The sequence below is a fragment of the Chaetura pelagica genome, unplaced genomic scaffold (genome assembly GCF_000747805.2).
Source record: "Chaetura pelagica isolate M959 unplaced genomic scaffold, ChaPel_1.0 scaffold70, whole genome shotgun sequence".
Taxonomy (NCBI): Eukaryota; Metazoa; Chordata; class Aves; order Apodiformes; family Apodidae; genus Chaetura; species Chaetura pelagica.
This window is the reverse complement of record NW_009952265.1, coordinates 3,790,641-3,815,541: the sequence shown is the minus strand read 5'-3', so window position 1 is coordinate 3,815,541 and position 24,901 is coordinate 3,790,641. Positions and strand designations below refer to the sequence as shown.

Here is a 24,901-nt window from a genome sequence, read left to right as displayed (position 1 = left end):
TAGGGAAAAATATTTTCTTTTGAAACTGTAGATGATATATTTTACTGTGAGGAATACAGCTCTAGAAAAAGTAAAGTTACTGCTCTGACAAGTGTATTTTCACAGAGGGAACCAGCATGTATCTCAAAAACCAACAAGTAAATGTTAAATATGGATTTAAAAATGAAAATACATGTCTGTTTGAACACACTTTTCATCCTCTTTCACCTGCTATGATGGTCTGTCTTATGCTGTTTAATTTATTTTTACAGTATGTTCCTCCAGACCTTAGCATCTGTAATTTCGTCCTTGAACAGTCCCTATCTGTCAGAGCCCTTCAAGAAATGCTGGCCAACACAGGAGATAATGCTAGTGAAGGGGTAAGTAAATTTACATAAAAGAATATTAAGTTTTTGAATATGGATTGTTCTAATTTCTTTCCATGCTCAAGAATTTTGTAAAGAGAGGCCTCATATCATAACAGATTCTTCATTTTTTTCTGTTTTCCTGGGACATTATTTCTCCATTACTATAATGTCATTAGTTTCTCTTTAGCACTGAGGAGCAAGTGCAGTTAGTCTTTTTAAACATTTACAAAAAAAGAAAAGAAATACTATCTTCAGAGATCCTTATTGCCATAAGGCCAAAACTGGGTACTGAAAAAGTAATAAGGGAATAATTGGAATGAGTCTGGCTTTTATGAACCTGGGTAGAGTATAGGAGATAGTTTTTGTCTGAAACATAAACTATTGCTATAAAAGCATTATTGTATTATAGTGCTACTTATTAATGGGGAAAACAAAATAGTGTTCTCATCACATAAATGTTCTATCTCGTTTCACTGACATAAGAAGGTATTTCAGGTATTTGGATTTAATTCAATTTATCTATCTGCAATGAAATTACAGCTAGAAATAAAGTCCTGTCAATGAAAGAAAGTTAATTTTTTTTTTTCTTCAGTTGTGTAACTAAACTGTTTCAGCATCATTTGAATTTATTTAATCTGTGGTAACAAGCAAAAGCTGTTGGATAGAAATAGTTATTTCAGAGGAATGTTCTGTGGGTTTCTTAATCTTTTACTGTAATAGCGTGAGCAAACTTCCTGGAATGCTTGCAGCAAGGAGTAAAGTGCCTTTGCAGTAAAGTGAAATGTTGCAACTATGCTTGCATTTCATACTACTGAAGTTTTAATTGAATTATCACTTCAAACCTCAAATAGACTAAGAGTGACTGAAAAAGGACTTCCACGCTGGAGCGATCAGGATGCCCAAAACTTCTGTGCTGTCTTTTAATAGTTTTTCTATATGTAGAGAAAAATAACATCATGAAATATAACAATGAATATCTTGAAATGTTCATTTCCATTCTGTTTTCAGTAAAAAACCATTGCTAAGAATAGAATTTAGCCTCATATAATTGACATTAATCTATTATTAGTTGCACCAGCTTATTATTCCATTGACTGGTTTTCTTTCCATAATACATTGTGTTTTGAAGGGAGTTCTGTTGTTTTTTTGATAGAATCATAGAACATGCTGTGTTGACAGGGATCCACCAAGATCATGGAGAGTCCATCTCCTGTCCCTGTGCTTGTTTTTCTTTTTTTTAATTATTTTTTGTTTTGTTTATTTTTGTTATTGTTTTGTTGTTTTGTTTATTTTTGTTTTTGTTTTGTTGTTTTTGTGAGTCAGCCTTATATTTGCAAATTATTAACTTAAAAGCTTTCAGTAAAAAAATAGCATGAGATGTTTTATTGTTTTTTCTTAGTATGCATGTATTTGTTACAATGATGTCTTCCATTATGATGTCACCCTTTATGACGTCACCCATTGTGATGTCTCCCTTTAGAACTTCTCCCTTTATCATGTCTCCCATTATGACATGTCCCTTGATGATGCATCCCTTTATTTGTCTTCTATTATGGCATCACCCATTTTGATGTCTCCTTTATTAGGTCTTCCATTATGACTTCTCTCATTCTCATGTCCCCCTTTATGATGTCATTTTTGTCTCCCAACCTGTATTTACAGATGATTTTGCTGTTCTTTTTCCTTGTTGATTATAAAAAGTTGTAATTTATAAGAGAATTATTATATACACTGTTACATGATGTTTTACTGGTTTTCTTCCCCATGCAGTGGTAATTTCCTGCAGGATACATTATTAAAACATTTTGTAATGGATTACATATTTTGGAGGAGCTGTTGGGATTTTTTTATTTATTGCTTCTTATTGACCTTTGATAATGATATCTAAAAGTGTACTATATTATCTGAATGACTAGGAATAGCTATCTCATATTTCTCTCCATTATTTCCAATAATCTAACATGTTTTCTAGGTGGATCAAAAAATCATTACTGAGGAGTTTGTTTTTTTCTTTTCATTTGTTGCTGGATCAGTAAAAAATACTACATAATTATATGGATCTTATTGTGAAAGATTTTATACATAGTATCCATAAAATTCTGAGTAATTTCTCAGTAAAATTTACTACATAAAATTGCAAAAGATTGTCTATTCTCTGTTAACAGAATTAAATTCCTGTGTAACCAGATCCCAAGTCCCTATTTATTAATGTCTTTCTTTAGTTGGAAAAATGGAAGTAGGAATCTTTATTTATTGCATTTGTAATAAAAGACCTCTGCTGAATTGCTTCTAGGTTTTTTATTCCTTCTGTTTGGAAAAATAATGCTTCGTTTTTAATCCATTGAGTTAGTATTAAGCAGTCCATGTGTTGAGCTACAGAATGTAGTATTTTCCTCAGTGGTGTTTTCTAATTTGGAGTTCTGTGGATCACAAGTTGTATATAGCTTGTAAACTTGTTAACCTAATTGGAAATTTAACTTTTAATGTTCATAGAGTACAAACTCATTTGTCTACACATGTATAAACACTGTTTGAGTTCCTGGAACTACCTTTGATTATCTTGGCCACTTCCACATGTGTCCAAGGAAAAGAACTGACTTGTAGCAGTTCATTCTAGCAATATATCATGCACCAGCTACAATACTTGTTCTAACGCTGTATTCTAAGGAATAATCTTTCATATTTAATGATTGCCTAAATATAGCAGGAACAAGAAGACCATAAAGTAATTTATTTTTTTTTTGATACAAAAAATGTTCTGTGTGTGTTTGAAGCAATTATTTGAGAAGTTAGATATTCTTAAATTAGCATTTTCTAATTGATTTGTAATTTCTAAGACTGATGTCTTAGTATATCATTAGTCAAAACTTAACAAGTGCAAATATTAAGATCTGAACGGAGAGAATAAGTTTAGTGGCCCACCATAGTATAATTAGTGTTAGCATTAATAATTATTTCTATATTTCTGCAAAATTTGGAGATCACTTTCCTAAAAAAGTATGTTATTAAATCTGGGACCATGGATCTCAAAAAACCCCCCATGAAAACCCCCTTCTTGTTTCAGTAGAAAGCACCACAATAAAACAAGGGTTTATCTTCTTGGTCATATTATGTGTTTAAGCTTGAATAGGCTTGTTATTTATAAATAACTAGGAGATAAGATGTTAGATGCAGAAAAAGGAAAACTGAGGCAGACTTGAAAACCTATATAGCTTCTTGTCTGTTGTTCCATAGGTAACTTATTTGTTAAGATTCTCCACTTGGAGTTTTATTTCTTTCTGGTCACCAAAAGGAGCTCAAAAGATGTGTGTTAAATTCTCTGAAGGAAGTGTATGGAAAATCCAGTTTTGCCTCTTCCTGATCTTGTAATAAATTTCCATATTCAAAACAAATAACGGTTCCTGCTTGAAATTATGGATGCAGTTGCTTTAATGAATCTGGTAAATGCTTAACATTAATCTTAGTAAGTAGATATTGTTAGTATTAAACTATTCTGGGAAACAGGTGCATTTTTCCTCTTTCAGATTTCAGTTTGTGTTTGTGTATATATATTTATTTTATTATTTTTTTTTAATGCCTCTGAGAAGTTCATAAGAAAGGTAAGTAGTATCTTATTTAATTTAAAATATTTCCTTACAAATACTGTAGTTTTACTTAATTGTAATAAAAATCAGGTCACAATAAGAGTCTTTGACCAAGAACATTCATTCCCTTGGGAGGTATTTGGCTATTTCTGTTGCTGCTTCATTATTTTTTGTATGTTTTTAGAATACACATTTAATAATTTGCTTGAATATCTGTACTTATTACATGAACTGTAGTAACTCTTCATGTCATTACATAATTGTGGCCATAGTCCACGCAGTGCAGTTCTGACCTTCTCTGTCATGTTCCATAGGCAGCTCAAGGGGGTGGTCACAGAACCTTGCTGTATGGCCATGCTATACTACTTCGACATTCGTTTAGTGAAATGGTAAGTGAAAGAGCACTTGCACAGAATAAGTAACATGAAAATCATTTAAATATCTTTTTTATCAAAATAAAAAATTATGTACATTTGGAAGAATGTTATTTCTAAGTTATTCTATAAGTTCTGAATAGTTTATGTTGTCTGAACAAAATGGAAATAACCCTTATATTTAAAATTTAGATTCTTCAATCCATTTCACTGAGAAATGTAGGTGAAAAGGTCTCTGTAATTTAGGAATCCATTAGCAAGTTGATGCTATTGCAAACAGATTTGTTGTGATATGTGTTATTTTTTTCCATCATATTTTATAAGATGTTCCTTTTAACATCTCATGGTTTCCAGAGACTATGCCCATAAACATGCTATCTTCAAGCTGCCTTGTATATATTTTGTTTCATTACATTGTACAACTGGAAAATTTTAACTGTTCTGGGTCTTCGTCTTATTAGGGCCCACAGAAATATACCTAATAGGAGACTGAAGACATGAGAAGTCAAAAAAATATCTTCCCTCCTTTTTCCTGTACTAAAAACTGTACATTACACTCTGTTACTTATGTTTACGAACTGTATAAATTGTAGTTGCCGTGATATACTAGAATTGCAAGTATGATTACTGCTTTTTTGGTATGTTTGCTGTGTTTTCATTAAAGAAACTTATTACTGCAATGCTGTAATAAGATATTTAACCTTTCCTTTCTGATGAACTATGTGAAACTTGGGAAAGTAGGAAATAAATTGCACAGAAAAATATGTGCTGAAGTGGAAAAGGATTTTGATGTTTAAAGTCAAGAAGAAATGGAGTAATGCAAATGTATTTGCTTGGCATACGTGTTAATGGATACTGTTGGGTCTGTATTTTCAATAACTTCACTGTTTTGCAGTATTTGACATGTTTAACATCATCAAGATCTCAGACGGATAAACTTGCATTTGATGTGGGTCTACGAGAAAATGCAGCAGGTATGGCAAGTTACTTTTGAAAGAAAATGTCACATATTTCTGTTTTTAGAAGAGCTATTGAGATTAATGGCACTGTAAGCATATGATTACCATATTTATGTGTTCATTAGAAATAAGATGACCAAAGTAAATTATATCTTTTCAGTATTGATGACTTTCAGTAAATTAACTGACTTTGTGTAAGTATGTGAAAGTGCATTGAAATTAAACTGAGATAACCCAACTGCAGGAACAGTGGTGATAATAGTACAATTTAAAAAATTACATAGGATAAAATAAATGCGATGCATTCGGCATTTTTCTTGTATGTTTCGGCACTTTCAATAAAATTAGAGTACAGGAGACATATTGGTGTATTCAGAAGATACATTTTAATCATAAGCAAAAAAAAAGCATGCAATTTGTAATGCAGAAAAACAGAACAAAGATAGTGAGAACATTCCTAAAAGAGCTGAAGAAAAAAAGTATAAAATGGAGAAAAAAAAATAATGGGACTGAGAGGAAGACACAAAACACAAACAAGAAATTATGAGAAAGCTTTAAAATCTAATTAATATATTTCTGGGAGTACTGCCAGTAACAGTGCTGCTGACAGAAACAGAGTGGAAAAAAAAAAAAGTGCTTCCATGAAATTACAAATAAATTATGAGATGTCGCTGGTAGTAATGTTAAATGAATTTAAAAGCAATTCAGCCACAAATAGGTTTACCTGCTGTTGTATACATAGTGTTAATGGTTACTGAAAGTGGTGAGTACTCAGAAAGTAACAGGTGACCTTGTCAAACACAGGCCCAGATGTACACCTTGCAGGAAAAAATCTAAGCACCTGTATATACACTTCATTTACATAAAGCTTCAAGTAAAGAAATGTCAGTTGTATTAATATAAACCTGTGCTTTCTACTGTTTTTTCATTATTTTGAAAATAAATTTAAATCAAAATAGACTGATGATGGAGAGGGACAGCCAGTGTAGGTGTTAAAATGCTGTGGACCATGATCATTGTAACTTCCATTTCAGGTGATTTTTGTTACCTACCTTCTGTTTTGAATGAGTGAGGTTTGTCTTTCAGTTGTTTTCAGGCATACAGATATGGTCTCAGACAGATATCAGCAGTCTGTCTCTATATTATATCTTTGGTCGATGGAGACCATTTTCTTCACACACATTGATGAAAGGAATGTATGTGTTCTATCTCTTTGAAAATTGTTGCAGTGGTATCTGTCTTTGTAATTTTATAGGGTTTTTTTGGAGTTGTCATGCATGTGTCTGCTTGTGCTCATTAGGTTTTGCAACGAATATCTGTTATCTCGTACTGCTATTTGCTTAACTGCACATATACAAAAAGACCATTGTACACATAGGTAAGAGATAAAAAGCAAAACATACAAAGAATGCTTAGTTGTGGTCTGCACAGAGGATTTTGATAGCCTCTGCATGCTTGTCAGTTTCATAAACTGAACAACATAATATCAGTCCCCACTATCCTACTCCCTCACCAGTTGAACTGTCCTATTTAAGCAATTTCAGATTCAGGTACAGAGTGAAAGACATTGGATATTTAAAATTATTCCCTTTCAAAGATTTAACACTTTTCACTTTTAGGGATGTAACTTTTATTTATTGTCTTCTTTATAATTAGTTTCATAAACTTAAAATTTTGTTTTAAGGATGTTTTATATGAAATGTCTTAGTTGGTCAAACACAAATTTGTGCTTTGTCTTATACTACTAATTTTGCTTGTGTTTAATTTTCTCCCACTTTGCATTGCCCAATGAGAAAACTGTATTCAACTTGTTTTCTTCAGGGTCTTAATTCAATCCTGAAGGGTGTGAAACTGTGAAATTAATTAGGCAGTCTCCCTAGAACTGGGGGGAGTGAGTGGATTGTGTGTGCAAAGTGATCTGGCATCTTATATTTAATGTGCAGGAAGTGTTCTATGGTTGTTAATATGAGGCTTGGCTGTCCTGTAGTCATATGGCCTGTAGTGCTAATGGGACTACTTTCAGAACTAGCATTTGTAGTTATGCAATGTTGTAAAGTTATGGAATATTTGTTTCAAAATTCTGCATTCTACAACAGAAATATAGCTTAGAGTGGAAATGAAACAGAAGACTATGAATTCAATATGAACATTAAGAAAAAGATACAAAAGGCGATAATTAAGACAGTGGCAGCTGCCAGCGATTTACTGGCAGGGAGTACCTTGAAGGGAGAGCAGTTCTGAGCAGTGTTTTGTGAGTGGTTAGTTGCTTTAAAAAAAACATGAAAAGAGAAATACCAGCTTCAGTCATGACAAAGATTGGTAGACAGAAATTGTGAGGAAAAAAGATCAGATGGATTGAAAGAGGAATGAGGTGGTTTTATAAGATACAATGTCTTATAAGACACAATTCTTTATTATGTTGTTTCAATCCTGTATAAATATATCCTTACATTTCTCAGGAGTGGTCTTCTTGTATACTCTCAGTAAGTATCTCTGTCTTGTAGGTGAGGCATGCTGGTGGACAATACACCCTGCTTCTAAACAAAGGTCAGAAGGAGAAAAAGTTCGAATAGGTGATGATCTTATCCTGGTCAGTGTGTCCTCTGAAAGATACTTGGTAAGTTTGTGGACACTTGGTGGGGAGAATATAAAGTGCTGTGAAGAATCAGGGAAAATGGTCAGGACTCCTATGAATGAAATAATCCTTGCTTGTCATGCACATTTTTCCCTTAGTGAAAAGTTTTGCACCCCTAGAACTAGACTGTTTCCATGCCTTTACGCCAAGGCATGCTTCAGCAGTGTCCATCTTGGGAAGTTTTTATTTCTGTAACTGTAGAATATTTCTAAGCTGCAACTGGAGTCTGCAGATTAGATTTAGAAAACAGTTCATTTTAAAAGCCAATGGCTACTAATTTTTAAAGAGTATTTGTATATTTGCTTTTGATTTGTTTCCATGGTGTTGACAAATTAATTTACTAAATATTTTAAAGTGAATAAATGTCACTGTTTCCTGTTGCTGTAATTTTATTTCAGCATCTCTCCATATCAAATGGAAGTACTCAGGTGGATGCCTCCTTTATGCAGACACTCTGGAATGTACATCCTACGTGCTCAGGAAGCAATATTACAGAAGGTTTGTAATCTTTTTTTTATTTACAAAGATACATACTTTAGATGACTTTGTATTGCTTTTTGTAGAGTGAAAATGAAAACAAACAAACAAATCAACAAACCACCCTCAGAACATAAAATCAAAGATCTTAGTGCAGATAAAGAAAGTGAGCACAGGAGAGAAGAATAATGGAATTGAAAATGAGGAAATACTGACATATCAGGTGGATTAACTGAGGAAAAGGTAAAGAAGTGCTGTAACTTTGGAACAGAGAAGCATAAAATGTTCTGTGAGAAATGACAACTAAGAGATCAACAGATGAATTTATTATTTTCAACTTAATTTTGGGGAGTAGGAGCTGTAGAATAACTAAAGCCAGGAAAATTAGACTGTGTGGGATTTTCAATCAATAACAGAGATAACAGAGAGATAAGGTTACATGTAAAATGAAACGTAGGTTTCATAGTTTCTATTTGAGTCTCTCAGTTGCACTTTCTAAGGATATTTGCTCAGTATCCTTTCTGGGTCTCACAGAAACACTTCCTTATTATCTCTCTGTACTAGTCAATGAAAATAAGCTCTCTAAATGCATCCGCTAAATCCACTTTAAATCCCTTGCCACAGGGTCAGGCTTTCTTTCTAGGTACTTGACTGCACTTTATAACTATGTTTAAGAAGCATAACTTTATTCTATTTGAGAAAAATTAAAAATGTTTCTATAAGTTCATTAACAACAAAAGGAGGACTAGGGAAAATCTCCATCCTTTGTTGCAAAGGGAATCTTAGTAACAAAGGATGAGGAAAAGGCTGAGGTGCTCAATACCTACTTTGCCTCAGTCTTTAGGAGTGGAACTAGCTACTCCATGGATATACAGCCACATGAGCTAGAAGACAGGGAGAGGATGCAGAATGAGGTCGTCACAAATAAAGAGGAAGAGGTCAGAGACCTACTACACCACTTAGACGCACACCTCTACTGTTCTCTGTTAGAAGTATCAGCCCTCCACATTCCTGAACGATGTCTTGAAGTCAGAATAATTTTGTATCACTTGGCCCTAAAACCAATCACTTGTGATATAATAATATACAGGATCACAGGGAAAAAAACCTGAGCTAATAAGGGACTCAAAAGAGACATCACATCTCTCTGGAGCCAGCTATATTATGTAGTGATAGAAGCAGACTACCCTGGTGCTGAAGACTAGCAGTCAATAGGTTTACCAGAACTGTGGTTGAGTCCTTCTGACCCCAAGTGGTTTAAATCAGCATCCCACACTGTTTCTGTGCATTGGCCCGTAGGAAGTTTGTCTCAGTGTTTGCAGGCTTCCATTTTAAGAGCATATGGAATATAGACTTTCTTTGTAATACCTTCTGATTGCTTTCTGTTGCAGAGATGTGTTATTCTGGAGTCATACATTTATAAATGACTGTTTGGTCCCCTGACATCATGGGCCATAAATAGAATAGAGGTTAACTCTGGAAAAGTCCCCTTGTTGTCAGGTTTCACAGGAAAAACTAAACCAAGCAAATGGAAAATCCATCCTATAGTAAAATTAAAAACTTGTAACAGATGACAAATATAATGAGCTGCAGGGTAGTCAGGGAGGATCAGTGGTATATTTTATATTTCTGTAACAGCAGTGGTGTGGCAGCTAAATTTCTTAAGTGCTTAGAGAATCACAGAGTGGTTTAGCTTGGAAGGGACCTGGCCTACTCCCCTGCAGGCTCCAGCAAGGCCACCTAGAAGTGCCCAAGACTATATCAAGGCAACTTTTGAATATCACTAAGGATGGAAACTTCACAACCTCTCTGGGCAACCTGTGCCCATGCTCAGACAACCTCACAGGGAAGAAGTGTCTCCTGATGTTTGGACAGGCCCTCCTGTGTTTCAGTCGGTGCCCATTGCCCATGGTCCTGTCACTGGGTACCACTAAAGAGACTCTGACTCTGTCCTCTTTACATTGATGAGCTCCTCCCAGAGACTTTTCTTTTCTAGGTTGAACAGTCCCAGTTCTCTCAGCCTTTCCTCATGTGTGAGATGCATATGCCTCTTAATCATCTTGGTAGTCCTTTGCTGTACTTGGAACATTTGTACTGTGTAGCTCAGGGCTGGACACATAATCCAAAACTGCATAATAAAAAAGCCCCAAACCACACAGATAGCACGGGGTAAGAAAAGAAGTAGGTTTTCTGTGTATCAGGTTTTTTTGCAACTCCCTAGGGTTACATCTATCTGTATATACACTTCTCAGAATCGCTTACATGAGGGATGATCATATGTCAAAAGACTTAGCAGCCTAGTTCAAGTTGAATGGACAGACGGAGAAAGTGGGATTTCCTGAGTCTAAAATTGGACTAGAAATCAGACAACGTACTTTTTGTGATGTTTGAAGTATTTTGACAGAACATAAATATCAGGAAAGTATATTTTTTTCACATTCTTTCTTTGCTCTCATCTTTTTATTAATAAGCAACAAGATAATTGCCAGGTACCGTTTTCCTAATTTACAAATGTATATTGAATCAGCTGCACAGTATGAAAGTTTCCTTCCACCCTTCCTTCTTTGTGTGTGTTTGTTCCTTTAAAAGGCATTAATTTAAATTACAAGTTCAGAACATTTTGGACTGAGGTTCTGATGAATCATTCTCCTCCTACACTATTTTTTTAATTTTTTTTTTTATTTTTATTTTTATTTTTTTATGAGGTAAAGTGCCTTGTTTTGACCTGTAGTCTTTGTGTTAAATGGTTTGGAAAAGTAGCTTCCATTAAACATAATCTTTAGAATTGCTAAGTGTCTTTCTGTCTTATGTCTCCTGCTGCTGCTGTTCTTTTTTGATTTTGACACAAATTGTAACTGTCAGAACAAACTGATGAACTCACCAAATTATTTTGTATTGAGAACATTTAAATTGTATTAAGGAGAAGGAAACTGTGGTATTATATATTTGGTTAGGCTTTTACCTAAAGCATTCAATTTTCAAAACTGTAATTGTTGCAAGTTTTTGTTTTCTTTTTCAGTCCCAGAATCCTAATTTGATTTTTAAACATCAAGATTACATTCTTTTTGTCTTCATTTTCAGAAGAAATAATTTTAACTGAAAAAGACACTAAGTAATATGTTCTCATACTAAATTTGTACTTCTAGTTTAATTGCAATTATGAGTGAAAATTTGGAAACAGATTCCATCTAGGTCTTTTGAATTTTAAATAATTTTTTTGAGGCTGTTATTTTCATATTGTCAATGTTTATGCTAATGAGAAAATGTGCTTCTTCTACAGGATATCTTCTTGGTGGGCACGTAGTACGTTTTTTCCATGGCCGTGATGAGTGTTTGACACTTCCATCTACAGATCAGAATGATTCGCAGCACAAGTAAGTTATGGTGCTTTTTTATACATTCTCTTCTCTCAAAAAAGAAATAGATTGTTGATTGTCAGTTGAATTTGAGATTAGGTAGGTTAAACACAGGAAATAAGATCTCTGTGGCTGTTGTAGCAAGTAAGTTATACTGTACGTAATACAATATCACAAGTAACATTGTTATATCAAGTATGTATAGAAAACAAAGGTTCAAAGTTTGCCCTGAATGTGAAAGTGTACACACCTAGTATAGAAATACTAGCAAAAGTATTAGGATCTAGATACCTTGTATGGAACAGATGTCATAGAATTATGGAACTGAATTGTTCAGGTTGAAAGGAGCCTTTAAAGGCTATCTAGTCCAACCCCACTGCAGTGAGCAGGGACGTCTTCAACTAGATCAGGTTGCTCAGAGCTCCATCCAACTAGATCATGAATGTTTCCAGCGATGGTGCTTCTATCACCTCTCTGAGCTACCTGTTCCAGTCTTTCACCATCCTTACATTAAAGAATTGCTTCCTAATATCTAGTAGAAATCTACCCTCCTTCAAATTACAACCACTACCCCTTGTCATAGAATCATAGAATCCTAGGGGTTGGAAGGGACCTCGAAAGATCATCTAGTCCAATCCCCCTGCCAGAGCAGGGTCACCTAGAGTACATCACACAGGAACGCATCCAGGTGGGTTTTGAATGTCTCCAGTGAAGGAGACTCCACAACCTCTCTGGGCAGCCTGTTCCAGTGCTCTGTCACTCTCACAGTAAAAAAATTTTTTCCAGATATTCACCTTGAACTTCCTATGCTCCAATTTGCACCCATTACCCCTTGTCCTGTCACTGGTCATCACTGAGAAAAGTCTAACTTCATCTCCCTGACACTCACCCCTTACATATTTGTAAACATTGATGAGGTCACCCCTCAGTCTCCTTTTCTCCAAGCTAAAGAGACCCAGCTCCCTCAGCCTTTCCTCGTAAGGGAGACGTTCCACTCCATCATCTTTGTAGCTCTGCGCTGGACTCTCTCAAGCAGTTGTCCTGTCACAAGAAGCCCTGCTAAAAAGGTTAGTCACTATCCTTTTTATAGGCCCCATTTAAGTATTGAAAGGCATCAATAAAGTCTCTCTGAAGCCTTCTCTTCTCTGGGCTGAACGACCCTAGATCTCTCAGCCTGTCTTCAAAGGAGAGGTGTTCCAGCCCTCTGATCATTTTTGTGGCTCTCCTCTGGATCTGCTCCAACAGGCCTGTCTGTTTTGTGCCAGGGACTCCAGAACTGGACAGAGTATTCCAGTTGGTGTCTCTACCAGAATGGAGTAGAGAGGAAGAAACCCCTCCCTTAATCTGCTGGCCATGCTTCTTTTGTTGTAACCCAGGATACAGTTGGCTTTCTGGGCTGCAAATACACACTGTCAGCTTATGTCCAACTTTTCATCTACCAATGTCCCATGTCCTTTTCTGCACGCTGGGCTGCTCTCAATCCCTTTGTCCCACAGCCTGTATTGATACCAGGAATTGTCCTGATGCATGTGCAAGACCTTGCATTTGGTCTTGTTGAACTTCATTGCTGGCTGTGTTGAATCATCTCCCTGTCCTCCATGTGCCTTAGCATAACTTCTAGGAGGACCTGTTTTGTGATCTTTACAGGCACATAGGTGAAGCTCACAGGTTGGTAGTTTCCAGAGTCCTCCTTTCTACCCTTCTTAAAAATGGATGCAATGTTTCCCTTTTTCCAGTCACCAAGGACTTCAGCTGACTGCCATGACTTTTGAATTATCATGGACAGTGGCTTGGCAACTACATCAGCCAGTTCCCTGAGGGCTCTGGGATGCATCTCATCAGGCCCCATAGATTTATATATATTTATGTCCCTTGGGTGCTCAAGAACCTCATCTTCTCTTATAGTGGTAAGGACTTTGTTCCCCCAGTCGGGATCTATGGGTCAATCTATGGGTCTAGAGGCCCCATCTATGGGTCAACACTTGGGTTTGATGGGTCAACCGTTGGGTTTTGAAGACCACGGTTGGGTTTTGAGGGACATCTATGGGTCTGGGGCTGGTTCTATGGGTCCGGGGCTGTTTCTATGGGTCTGGGGCTGGTTCTATGGGTCCGGGGCTGTTTCTATGGGTCCAGCCCCTTACTTATGGGTCTCCCCTGCCCCCCAACAGGCGCCTGGTGGCCTCGGCGGGCGGTTGGACCACCCTCCTGCTCCTGGCTCTGGCCGTGGCCTCCTCCCCCCTCCTCCGCCCCACGTTGGGCGCCGCCTCGGTGAGTTTAATGAATAATAATTATTTAATAATATTTTAATACACAATGTCAATTCTCAGAGTGTATTTTATTAACCTGATCAAATGTATTGTTTAGATTTTTTAGAGTGCTATATAAGCATTGTATATTTTTGCATAGTGGCTACTTCTCTTTTTCCTTTTGTTGGCTCTAAAAATGGTGTATGTTGGTTCTTCTCCTGCCCTGATTTGCTGTTTCTTACCTATCTGTAAGGGAAGAGGTCAGGAACTGTCATCACTTCCTTGTGGACATGACTTGAGAAATTGCAGCAGAATCTTACAGAAAGACTTATAAGGCCTAAATATTGTATTATTTCCTATTTTTGCAATCAGCTCTCATAGTTATAGCACCCTTTTTTGTTTCCATCTGTAAAAGGGAATCAGAAGCAGTAATTAGTAAAGAAAGATTTAGTAACGGGAAAAAATGAAGATCAGAAGCAGGTTCCACATAGGAGGTGGGTTTTCTGCATCACTTTTAAATAATTTTCCAAGGAGATTACTTTCTTTATGATGGTATCACCCTGTATCAAGAAATATTGGCTGAAAAATGAAGAGACAGAGATAGTTAAACCTGTAGCCTGCCACTGCAATCCTTAAGAGCAGTCTGTTACCCCTCCTACCACACACACACACACACACCCCTTGCCTTTTACAAACTTCTCACCAGCTCAATATTACCTGGGAAGCTGTGGCTTGTGGAAAGCAGCCAGCAAACAGAAGGCAGGAGTTCAGTGCTACAAAAAAACATCTTTTCCCTGGCTTTATTGGAGAGGGTAAGTCCATTTGAAGATATTCAGGTTGCTAAAAATCTCTCCTGTGAAACTTCTGTGATTATTGCTACAATGCTACAAAAATATTGTAGTATTTTAAAAGAGAAAAGCTTCTTCTAGAGTCCACAGGAGAGCAGATCTGCATGGTTTGGGAGTATGATTTTAGAGAGGCAGTCACTGAGCATCAGACCATTAATATCAAAATTTTGCTTTAAAGGGTTTAAATAACTGCTTCAAATCAGGTCACAAGAAAAAAACTACAGTTCCACACAAGAGCCTTCAGCCACTAAATTATGCTGAGCCATTTGAAAAAATATTGTTTGATAAATGCAGCAAACTTACATGATCTATGAGGAGAGTTTATATAGTTTTAAGTAGTAATGCAAGGATACAGTACTTCCCTCTGCTGTTTCAGACTTGCCAATATGGCTATTGTTGCTGACAGCTTGACATGATGTTAGTTATTTTAAGTGTCAGATGAGAGTGGCTGATGCCATGGTACTGCAGTGCTCACATTTGTTGGAAAATTAGATGGTGATTTTTTAAAAAAAGGCCTAAAACCCCCCAACAACCCAGCTGCTTAAGCCTCTGACTGCCTAGATTTTTTCTATCCAGGATGTATAATTTGAGTGAGCAGCAGTGAACATGCCTGAGGTGTTAAGAGAATGATGCATTTTCTGTAGGCATGAATACTCTTAAATAAAACAGGAACACCTTCCTGTCATTTGTTGTCTTCCAGAAAGATTTCTTAAAGGGAAACAGAAGCCAATTAGCCCGGAAGTTTAACCTCTTTTAGCTTAGCTTCTTTTATGGGAGCTTTTTAACCTTTTAAATAAATCATTTTCTTTCCTTTCTCCCCTCCCCTTTGAATCAGTTACTAGCATTTCTCATGCTGGGCCCAAGGAGAAGGCTGCTTAAATTCAAGAATGATTTTGAGGGGATAAAGTGTACAAGATTTTGAATTCTTGCCATAAGTCCCTGGCAGGCAGCCAGCAAACCTCAGAGGAGTAGGGCTAATGAAGGGAGGGTAAAGGAGATCTGGAGTGTGGCTGGTAATGCAGTATTCATTTAATTGGGAGCAGGTATCGGTGCAAACTTCTCCATTTTAATTGGAAAGAGAAGGGGGGTGTTAAGGAAGATGGAGAAAAATAAGAATGCGTAAAGTTTTTGAGCTGAGAAGCCAAAGGCAGGCCTGTATATGGCAGAGAAAGAACTCAATTTAGGGCAATTTGCTCTGCAAGCTGGGCTCCAGTCTCCCCTGGGGACAGGGATGAGGAAGAAAATGAAACCAAAAGAGAACTTGATAAAATCACCTAGCACAGACAATCTCAGTAGAATAGGTTTTACTGAGTTAAATCTGCCCCAATCAATGTGATTCTTTTCATATAAGTTACAAATAAAAAGCCACAAGATTACAATAAAAATCGAGGATGTACTGGTGCTGATGTAGCACATGGGAGTCTTAGGAACTTGTTGTGGAATACAGGTTTTTTGCTACCATCATGTTTGTTTTTTTTTCTTTTTATCTAGCTAGAAGAGAAAAAAACAACACAACCCACCTCATCTCTGCCTCCTCTCTAACCTCTTATTATCTTTTAACTTAGGTTAGTGGTAATGTGGGAACCTTACAGAGCTTTATTTTCAATGCACTGCAAAGCTGAACATGCTTTAGTCCTAAAAGCTGCTAAACCTGAGCTCAACCTTTATTTCTTGTTAAAAGAAATGAGGCTTTTTCAGATACACTTTTTCCCTTTATACATGACAGAAGTTAAGAAAAAAAAGATACTTCCCACTGCTTTTCACCCATTCCTACAGCTGGGCATATATAAAGATGAGAGTAAGTGCCTGAATTTTCATGATGCATAGGAAAAGCATTATTTTCTTGTTTTCTATAGGATGTGTATGCAGTGTACATGTCTGTACAGATGCTAAAAAAGACTTGGTGTGCCAAGTGCTGAGCAGCTGTTTTGTTCTACATCTGAGTGCAAGCCTGAGTGTATTTTCCCTTTGTCCTCGGAAGTGGGTAACTTAAAATATTTAGTGTTTAAGAACCTCCTTGGAAATGGTGCTGGTATGAGCTGCGAGTGTCCGAGGTGGACAGCTGCTCTTTTGTTTGCAGTGTCACAGAGCTGAGAAAGATGAAGTGATTCCTTCAGGGTCATTAGTTGTGGGGGGAGGTTTGTACCAGACAAGAGAGATAATGTGAGATACACAGCTCTGAGCGTTTGGAGGAAAGAACAGGAGCTGGAGTAGAAAAACCTCAGGGCTAGGCAGCAAAAAGGTGCTGACTTGTATTTGATAAGGATCAGCTGAGATCTGTAGCTGAAATGAAGTGTTTCTCCATGTCTCACTGCTGCAGCACTAATTTTCTCTCATAAACTCTCTTCTTGATGATTGTTTGCACTGGTAAAGGGGAAGGCCTGATCAAAGAGTAGTAACAGGAGTGGCATAGTCCCTGGCATTTGTGGGTATTGCTGATGTTAGCTTCGTTTCCTAGGTATCATAGAATCATAGAATCATAGAATCTTAGGGGCTGGAAGGGACCTCGAGAGATCATCTAGTCCAACCCCCCTGCCAGAGCAGGGTCACCTAGAGTACATCACACAGGAACTCATCCAGGTGGGTTTTGAATGTCTCCAGTGAGGGAGACTCCACAACCTCCCTGGGCAGTCTGTTCCAGTGCTCTGTCACTCTTACAGTAAAAAAATTTTTTCGGATATTCACCTTGAACCTCCTATGCTCCAATTTACACCCATTACCCCTTGTCCTATCACTGGTCATCACTGAAAAAAGCTTAACTCCATCTTCCTGACACTCACCCCTTACATATTTGTAAACATTGATGAGGTCACCCCTCAGTCTCCTTTTCTCCAAGCTAAAGAGACCCAGCTCCCTCAGCCTTTCCTCGTAAGGGAGACGTTCCACTCCATCATCTTTGTAGCTCTGCGCTGGACTCTCTCAAGCAGTTGTCCTGTCACAAGAAGCCCTGCTAAAAAGGTTAGTCACTATCCTTTTTATAGGCCCCATTTAAGTATTGAAAGGCATCAATAAAGTCTCTCTGAAGCCTTCTCTTCTCTGGGCTGAACGACCCTAGATCTCTCAGCCTGTCTTCAAAGGAGAGGTGTTCCAGCCCTCTGATCATTTTTGTGGCTCTCCTCTGGATCTGCTCCAACAGGCCTGTCTGTTTTGTGCCAGGGACTCCAGAACTGGACAGAGTATTCCAGTTGGTGTCTCTACCAGAATGGAGTAGAGAGGAAGAAACCCCTCCCTTAATCTGCTGGCCATGCTTCTTTTGTTGTAACCCAGGATACAGTTGGCTTTCTGGGCTGCAAATACACACTGTCAGCTTATGTCCAACTTTTCATCTACCAATGTCCCATGTCCTTTTCTGCACGCTGGGCTGCTCTCAATCCCTTTGTCCCACAGCCTGTATTGATACCAGGAATTGTCCTGATGCATGTGCAAGACCTTGCATTTGGTCTTGTTGAACTTCATTGCTGGCTGTGTTGAATCATCTCCCTGTCCTCCATGTGCCTTAGCATAACTTCTAGGAGGACCTGTTTTGTGATCTTTACAGGCACATAGGTGAAGCTCACAGGTTGGTAGTTTCCAGAGTCCTCCTTTCTACCCTTCTTAAAAATGGATGCAATGTTTCCCTTTTTCCAGTCACCAAGGACTTCAGCTGACTGCCATGACTTTTGAATTATCATGGACAGTGGCTTGGCAACTACATCAGCCAGTTCCCTGAGGGCTCTGGGATGCATCTCATCAGGCCCCATAGATTTATATATATTTATGTCCCTTGGGTGCTCAAGAACCTCATCTTCTCTTATAGTGGTAAGGACTTTGTTCCCCCAGTCTCTGCCTTCAGGTCCATCCACTTGAGAAGTGTGGGAAGAGAGTTTGCAAGTAAAGACTGAGGCAAAAAATTGAGTACCTCAGCCTTCTCATCTGTTGCTACCAGTTTGTCAGTCTCTCTCATCAGGGTGGGAACACTTTACTCGATCTTCTTTTTTTTTATTGATATACCCTGTAGAAGCTCTTCTGATTACTCTTTTCATCCCTTGTTGGGTTTAGTTCTATCTGTGCCTTAGCTTTCCTGACCTCATCCCTACACAACCAGGCAGTATTCCCCTCAGGATACCTCTCCCTACTCATCTCTCTACTTCCACTGCTTGTGTAGTTCCACCTTGCCTTTTAGTTTGACCAGCAGGTCTCGACTCAGCCATGCTGATCTCTTGCCTTCCTGGCCTGATTTCTTACACCTGGGGATTGAGAGCTCTTGTACTCTATGGAAAGTGTCCTTAAAGATCCTGCAAGTGAAAATACAGGCTTTAATATGGACTTTAAGAAGATCAAACAGGCAGGGTAGGCAAAAACACAGAATTAGATGGGTGGATGGGTGGAATCAAGGAGAAGATGAAGAAATGTGTATGCTGCTGAGAAAAAGTAGAAATTCTCTTGCAGTTTTGTTACTCTAAGAGCAGGTCACTAATGCTAGTACAAAGGTACATATAGAAAAAGTTTGAAAAGAGTTAGAGAATTTCAGTAGTACATGAATTTAAGAAGTACAAAAGGTGAACAGAGACACATCTCTGGTATTCCTTTAGTGAAGGAATGGTTTAGTTGGGCCAGGGTGAAATGAAGGAGGTCAAAGAGAATGAAAATCAATTATTAGTTCTGAGCTTAGCTAGGAAGAGGTCACTGGAGTCTGCCAAAAGTGACATTATCAGTAAGGTGAGTAGGACCAAAGAGGATTTGGGATAAAAATGGAAAAAAAAGCCACCAGGCAGTTATTGTGTATTCAGTATATTAATAAAATTATAGAACAGCCCAAGTTGGAAAGGACCTCAAAAGATTCTATTAATAGAGTTTGGAAATGAAGATTAATTCATTTCTAGGTTTTATTGTTGTTTTATATTTTGATTTTACAATATTAAAAGCATTATAGTGGAAGACTAGCTGTGTAGATAATGCTACTACCTTTACTATGAGGAATATATATACTTATGGAGCAATATGATTTTGAGTCTTAAAATCACATTTGTGTACTTAATGTGACTGCTGAATAATGTACAGGTGTAGATCTAGAACTCCGTGATCTTATAAAGATACTGGATGCAAATAGATTGTCATATTCCAGTATATTTCATGTTAATATATAGATTCTTCCTGGAATGTATTGGTATTTATCAAGAAGCAGAGTATCAAATAAATTAAAACCTTAAGTGTTCTCAGTAGAAGAGAAGTTGTAGAAGCACTTGCTCAAATAAGGAAAAAAAAAAAAAAAAGCTTTAACAAATTGATTTCCAGGTCCCATATTTTCATGAGAACAATGATACACAGATTATTATATTTTTTTCTGTTAATTTAAGAATTTTACAATCTGCAAAGCCAGTTAGAAGTCTGCATTTAAAAATTCTACTTTAATTCAGAAGAAACTGTGAACAGCTAGGTTGTGACATTTTTATGTGTGCTTGTGCAGTATTCAGTCAAATTTCCCAGAGTGAGAGGGCAGATTTTAAATTGTCTCGCTGCATATTTTCAAGTCCAAATCCAGTGCCTGCTAGAGTGGGTTAGTACAGTTTCTTGCAGGAATACAACAAGAATATTTTTCATCTTTCAGTAATCATTCATGTCTTGTCATCTAAGCAACAGAATTTATATAGCCTTTCTCATCTATAATAGGTATAGGAAATACAATGAATAATAAGAAAGGTCTTGATCTGAAACTCGGGTTACATAGAATTATTTTTTTTTTCATAAATAATAAAAGCCTTTATTTACTGTGTGACTAATTTGGTTTTTTTTTTGGTGGGGGTGGGGCTGGGGTTGTGAGTTGTACACAAAATCCTTTCCTAAGAATCAAGTTAAAATTTGAACATTTTTTTGGTATGTTAATCGCCTTATGATACAGTAATTTTCCATTCTGCATTGTTCTTTGTTTTTCAGTTTGGCTGTCTTTATGGTTTTGGATCAGTTCCAGTTATTTTAATTAAAGAAGGAACAGGGGAACTGTTTTTTTCATCTTTCCTCACCTCTTCTTTCATCTGGGAGAGGGAAGAAAGGGTTATATGAATTACTGTTCATACCTCTGAGAAAGTGAAAAAAAATTTATCATTAGATATTGATGAAAACACATATCATACATCAAATTATCTTGCTGAAAGTTTCAACAAACCTCTCCTTTAGGTATCAGTAAATAAATATATGAACAGAAAGAACTACTGTCAGAAAGTGAAAGAATACAAAAAAGGCTGTCTGCTTACCTTGCTCTTAAAAAAACTAAGGAACCCAACAAAGTTTTGTAAGTTTGTTGCACTTTTGAAAAGAAGCTAGTGAATCAGTTTAGTTTGCATCTAGAATAATTTTTCCTATATAGCTGAATTTTTATCTCCTGCTCAAATAATTCTGGAATGCACTGCAGTGTATTACAATTACTAAGAGTATGATTTTCTTATTGGTGTCTGCCTAGAGAGCTCATTTTCCGACTATGCTGACATTTTACACATAGATCCTGTCATGTCAGTCTTTCAAATGAAGAAGTGGACATAGAAAAAATAATTATGTCATCCTCTAGTACCTCTTTGATGTGTGAACAGATTTCTGTTCAGGAAGAACATCCACTGAGCATTCACTATTGGTAGCAGAACATTTCGATTTATTACATAATGATGGTACAATGAACTTTTATATAGCACACTATGGAGGACAGCTTGGGTGTCACATTGTGAAACCAAAGGCTTCACTCTAATACAGTTTTCCTGTAGCAACAATATTGCAGATTAACTTAAAAATATGTAAAAGAAATTAATTTAGTTACGAGATTCTTAAATATTTTAAAGTAGGTAAGGTGCACAACTAACTTCCCAAATTATTGTTATAACTGAATAAAGTATTTGATTAGAAGTTTAGTAATTTCAATTTTACTCCTGTTGCACAATGTAACCAATACAATTATTATTAAAATCATTCTTAAAAAAGTTTCTTTGCATTCTTAGTTTCAGATCTGGTTCTGTTTTTCTGTTACCAACTGTAGTTTCTGTATCCGTTATATGTGAGAAAGGTTATACACATTCTGTTATTTAGATTACAAGAGATTAATGATTACTGAAAGAGAAAAAATTTCTTGAATGTATTCCTGTGAACAGGACTAATGCAGCATAATATGTAAATGTTTTTATTTTATTATTGAGTAGAACATTAGTTTCAGCACTAAAATGTGTCAGTAGCCCCAGGCTAGTAAATTAAGAAAACTAGATTATATTAAAGGCTGAATTCCTTCACTTCCTGTTTTTCATTTCTCTAAGCTTTCCAAAGCTAATATAGAATTTTATCTGTATTGTCTGTTTTGAAAAGATTATAATATATTTTTGACGACCACTATTTCTGCCTTTTAGTAGGAATGTTAGAAGTTACTCTAGGAATGAGGTCTCTGATGTTGTATTAATGCAGTTGATAATTAACTTATGCAAATGTGTACACTTATTTTAATATTGTGTTTATATGTATTTAAAAGCATTAGTAATTGAGATTAATCTCCTGAGAACTGTACGAATTATGTATTTTTATGACTGATTAAGTAGCGGCAAAAGTTTTACAGCCACATTAAAGTCCCTCTCCTGAGAAAGAATGGTTTAATGGGAATAGCCTTATTTACCTGGGATATTCAGATTATGTATCATGTTCTCACCAATGAGGAGGAATCTTCCATCTATTCAGCTCCATCTGGGTAGCTAGGAAGAAGAACCGAGTCCTATGCAGTTTACACAGGAGTCAGATATAAAAACCAGGTAGCACAAATAAACACAAAAGGATGATCTTCTAAATCTTTTCTGTAGGAAAGTACTTTATGAAACTGGAGGAGCTGGAGTTCGAGCAAGGTCTTTATGGAGAATAGAACCCCTTCGAATAAGGTACTGATATTTTTTTAAACCTTTTCATTACCAGCTCTTATGTTAACAGCAATTTGATTGTTACAGACCCTTAAGGCAGAACATGAGTAATATGTTTGTCTTGCTATATGTTATATATTACTTAATAAAAAGCAACCTACCATGATATAATCATACAGGCAATGTCAGTGCTTTAAGACTTTTTTAATTTATTTTTTTCTTTTTTGTCTGTGTCCCATATCAAAAGCAGTGTTGCCAATGAAGTAGATATGTCTGCTTGAGGCATTGCTTCTGTCCAAAAGTTGAATGATTTCCTAGTTTTCACTTGGAATTTTAGAAGCATGAGTGAAAATAAAAACAATTTTAGACTTTACCTCCCTCCTGGATGATTAGTTATCTGTTAACTTATTGGAAATGAAATTTAAACATATACCACAAGGGTATACATGCTTTAATTCTGATGATCTTCTGAGCTTTGTTTTACTCTTGATGTGTTTGTGATTACAAATGAAATACCCTCATAACTGAAGAAGACGTAGGATAGTTCTCTGGAATGTTGAGTCCTCACTTAGATTTAATTTGTTTGTTTAGGCAGTCAGCTGAAATACAGTGGATAATTTATACTTCCATATTTTTCAGAAACATGTAAGGGTTTTTCATGGACACCTCTTAAAATGGAGGGAAGCTATAGAAACAATTAAAGCTATGCTCCTTCCCAAAGTTCCTTTGCAAATGTATTAAGAGTTTTGCATCTTGTTTAGTACAAATACAGAAATCAAAAGCAAAAAGGAATATATAGAGCACATTGTATTTTATGAACATCCTTTAAAGCAAAAATAAAAATGTCAGTTTTGCTTACTTCAATAATTATTTTTTTGATGTCTGATACGTTTAGCTGGAGTGGAAGCAACATCAGATGGGGGCAGCCTATCCGTCTTCGACATATTACAACAGGAAAGTACTTGGCTCTGAATGAAGATGAAGGACTTGCAATGTTAGATAGAGAAAAATCGGACACAACATCTACTGCCTTTTGTTTTAGAGCCTCAAAGGTAAATGAAGTTGATGTGAATTTGTCTTAAATGTGGAGCACTTAAATTCTAGGTCCAAGGTCGTTTGACGACTTACAGCGTATTTGTAATTTCTAAATTGAAGCAATTGACATGAATTATGCATTTCAATGCAAAGGTAAACAATCTGAGTTGATAATAACAAAGTTTTCCTTGAAGAAAATGGAGGTGATGAATAACTTTTAGACAAAACGAAACTGTTAACAAGTTAAAAAAAAAACAAAGACTGAAAACTAATGCAAAGCAACATTAAATGGTTTAATATGAATGCTTTCATCAATTCTAGGATAATTTTAGTTGAACAGAATCTCATTAGAGTGTTATTCATTGAAGCTCTATCTGTCATAATTGAGTTCAGTAGAATTCAGTTCAGCTGGGCAAAATTCTGCCCTTGCTATTCTTTGTGCAGTGTGCTGATAGGGGAATTACAAGAAAAATGTAGTCAATGATTTCTAAACTGTATGTTTTCAAACTGTGCTCTTCAGTGAGCTGCTAATTGCATGTTACTAGCTTTTTCATCATTTCTAGCTGAGAAAATCAGTAGAAGTGAGAGAGAATGAAGAATGATTATGGAGGTAGGCAAAAACTAATAACTTTTTTTCCTGAAAGTGAAAAGTTTTTACACCAAAGATGATTAAAAGTTTTTTACATGCTTTCATGATATTACTTATAAACAGTTGCCATATTTGCTACAATAGAGTTCTAATTAACTATGAGATGTTATAGTACCATGTAATTCTGAATGCTGTATGGTCCCTGAATGGCAGTTAAAAAGAATCTTTAAAGTTAGTTATATGCTAGATCTATCTATCATTAAGGGTCTTCACGGATCCTAGACTTTTGATAGTATAATAAAGCAAATGCTTCTTTTTAGCATGTTTAAAATAACAGTGTTTATTTTATTAGTGTGACTGCATATGGTATGCCAAGAATTTATATTTTAAGCAGTCAAAATAATTGAAAAACTATTGGGCAATATCCTCAGGTTGCTAGATGCTCACCAAATAGTTTTTGGTTCTTTATTCAGTGTAAAGGCTATGCAGTGTAGATTGTAGATATGATGCTGTACAGGAACATTTTTTACAGTTGTAATTTTTTGCTGGTTTTGGCAAATCATGACATTGTGGTAAGGACAGTGAATATGCCAGG

The 24,901-nt window shown here is 36.3% G+C and overlaps 1 protein-coding gene across 1 annotated transcript in view; it reads left to right on the top strand.

Moving 5' to 3' along the window:
- Positions 1 to 24,901, top strand: part of RYR3 (ryanodine receptor 3) — a 191,404-nt gene that overhangs the window by 19,913 nt on the left and 146,590 nt on the right. Inside the window, exons 3-10 of the mRNA XM_010007742.1 lie at positions 252 to 359; positions 4,246 to 4,320; positions 5,201 to 5,279; positions 7,769 to 7,881; positions 8,298 to 8,397; positions 11,657 to 11,750; positions 22,629 to 22,703; positions 23,578 to 23,734. Coding sequence (XP_010006044.1) covers positions 252 to 359; positions 4,246 to 4,320; positions 5,201 to 5,279; positions 7,769 to 7,881; positions 8,298 to 8,397; positions 11,657 to 11,750; positions 22,629 to 22,703; positions 23,578 to 23,734 — 801 coding nt within the window. The remainder of the gene's footprint in view (positions 1 to 251; positions 360 to 4,245; positions 4,321 to 5,200; positions 5,280 to 7,768; positions 7,882 to 8,297; positions 8,398 to 11,656; positions 11,751 to 22,628; positions 22,704 to 23,577; positions 23,735 to 24,901) is intronic.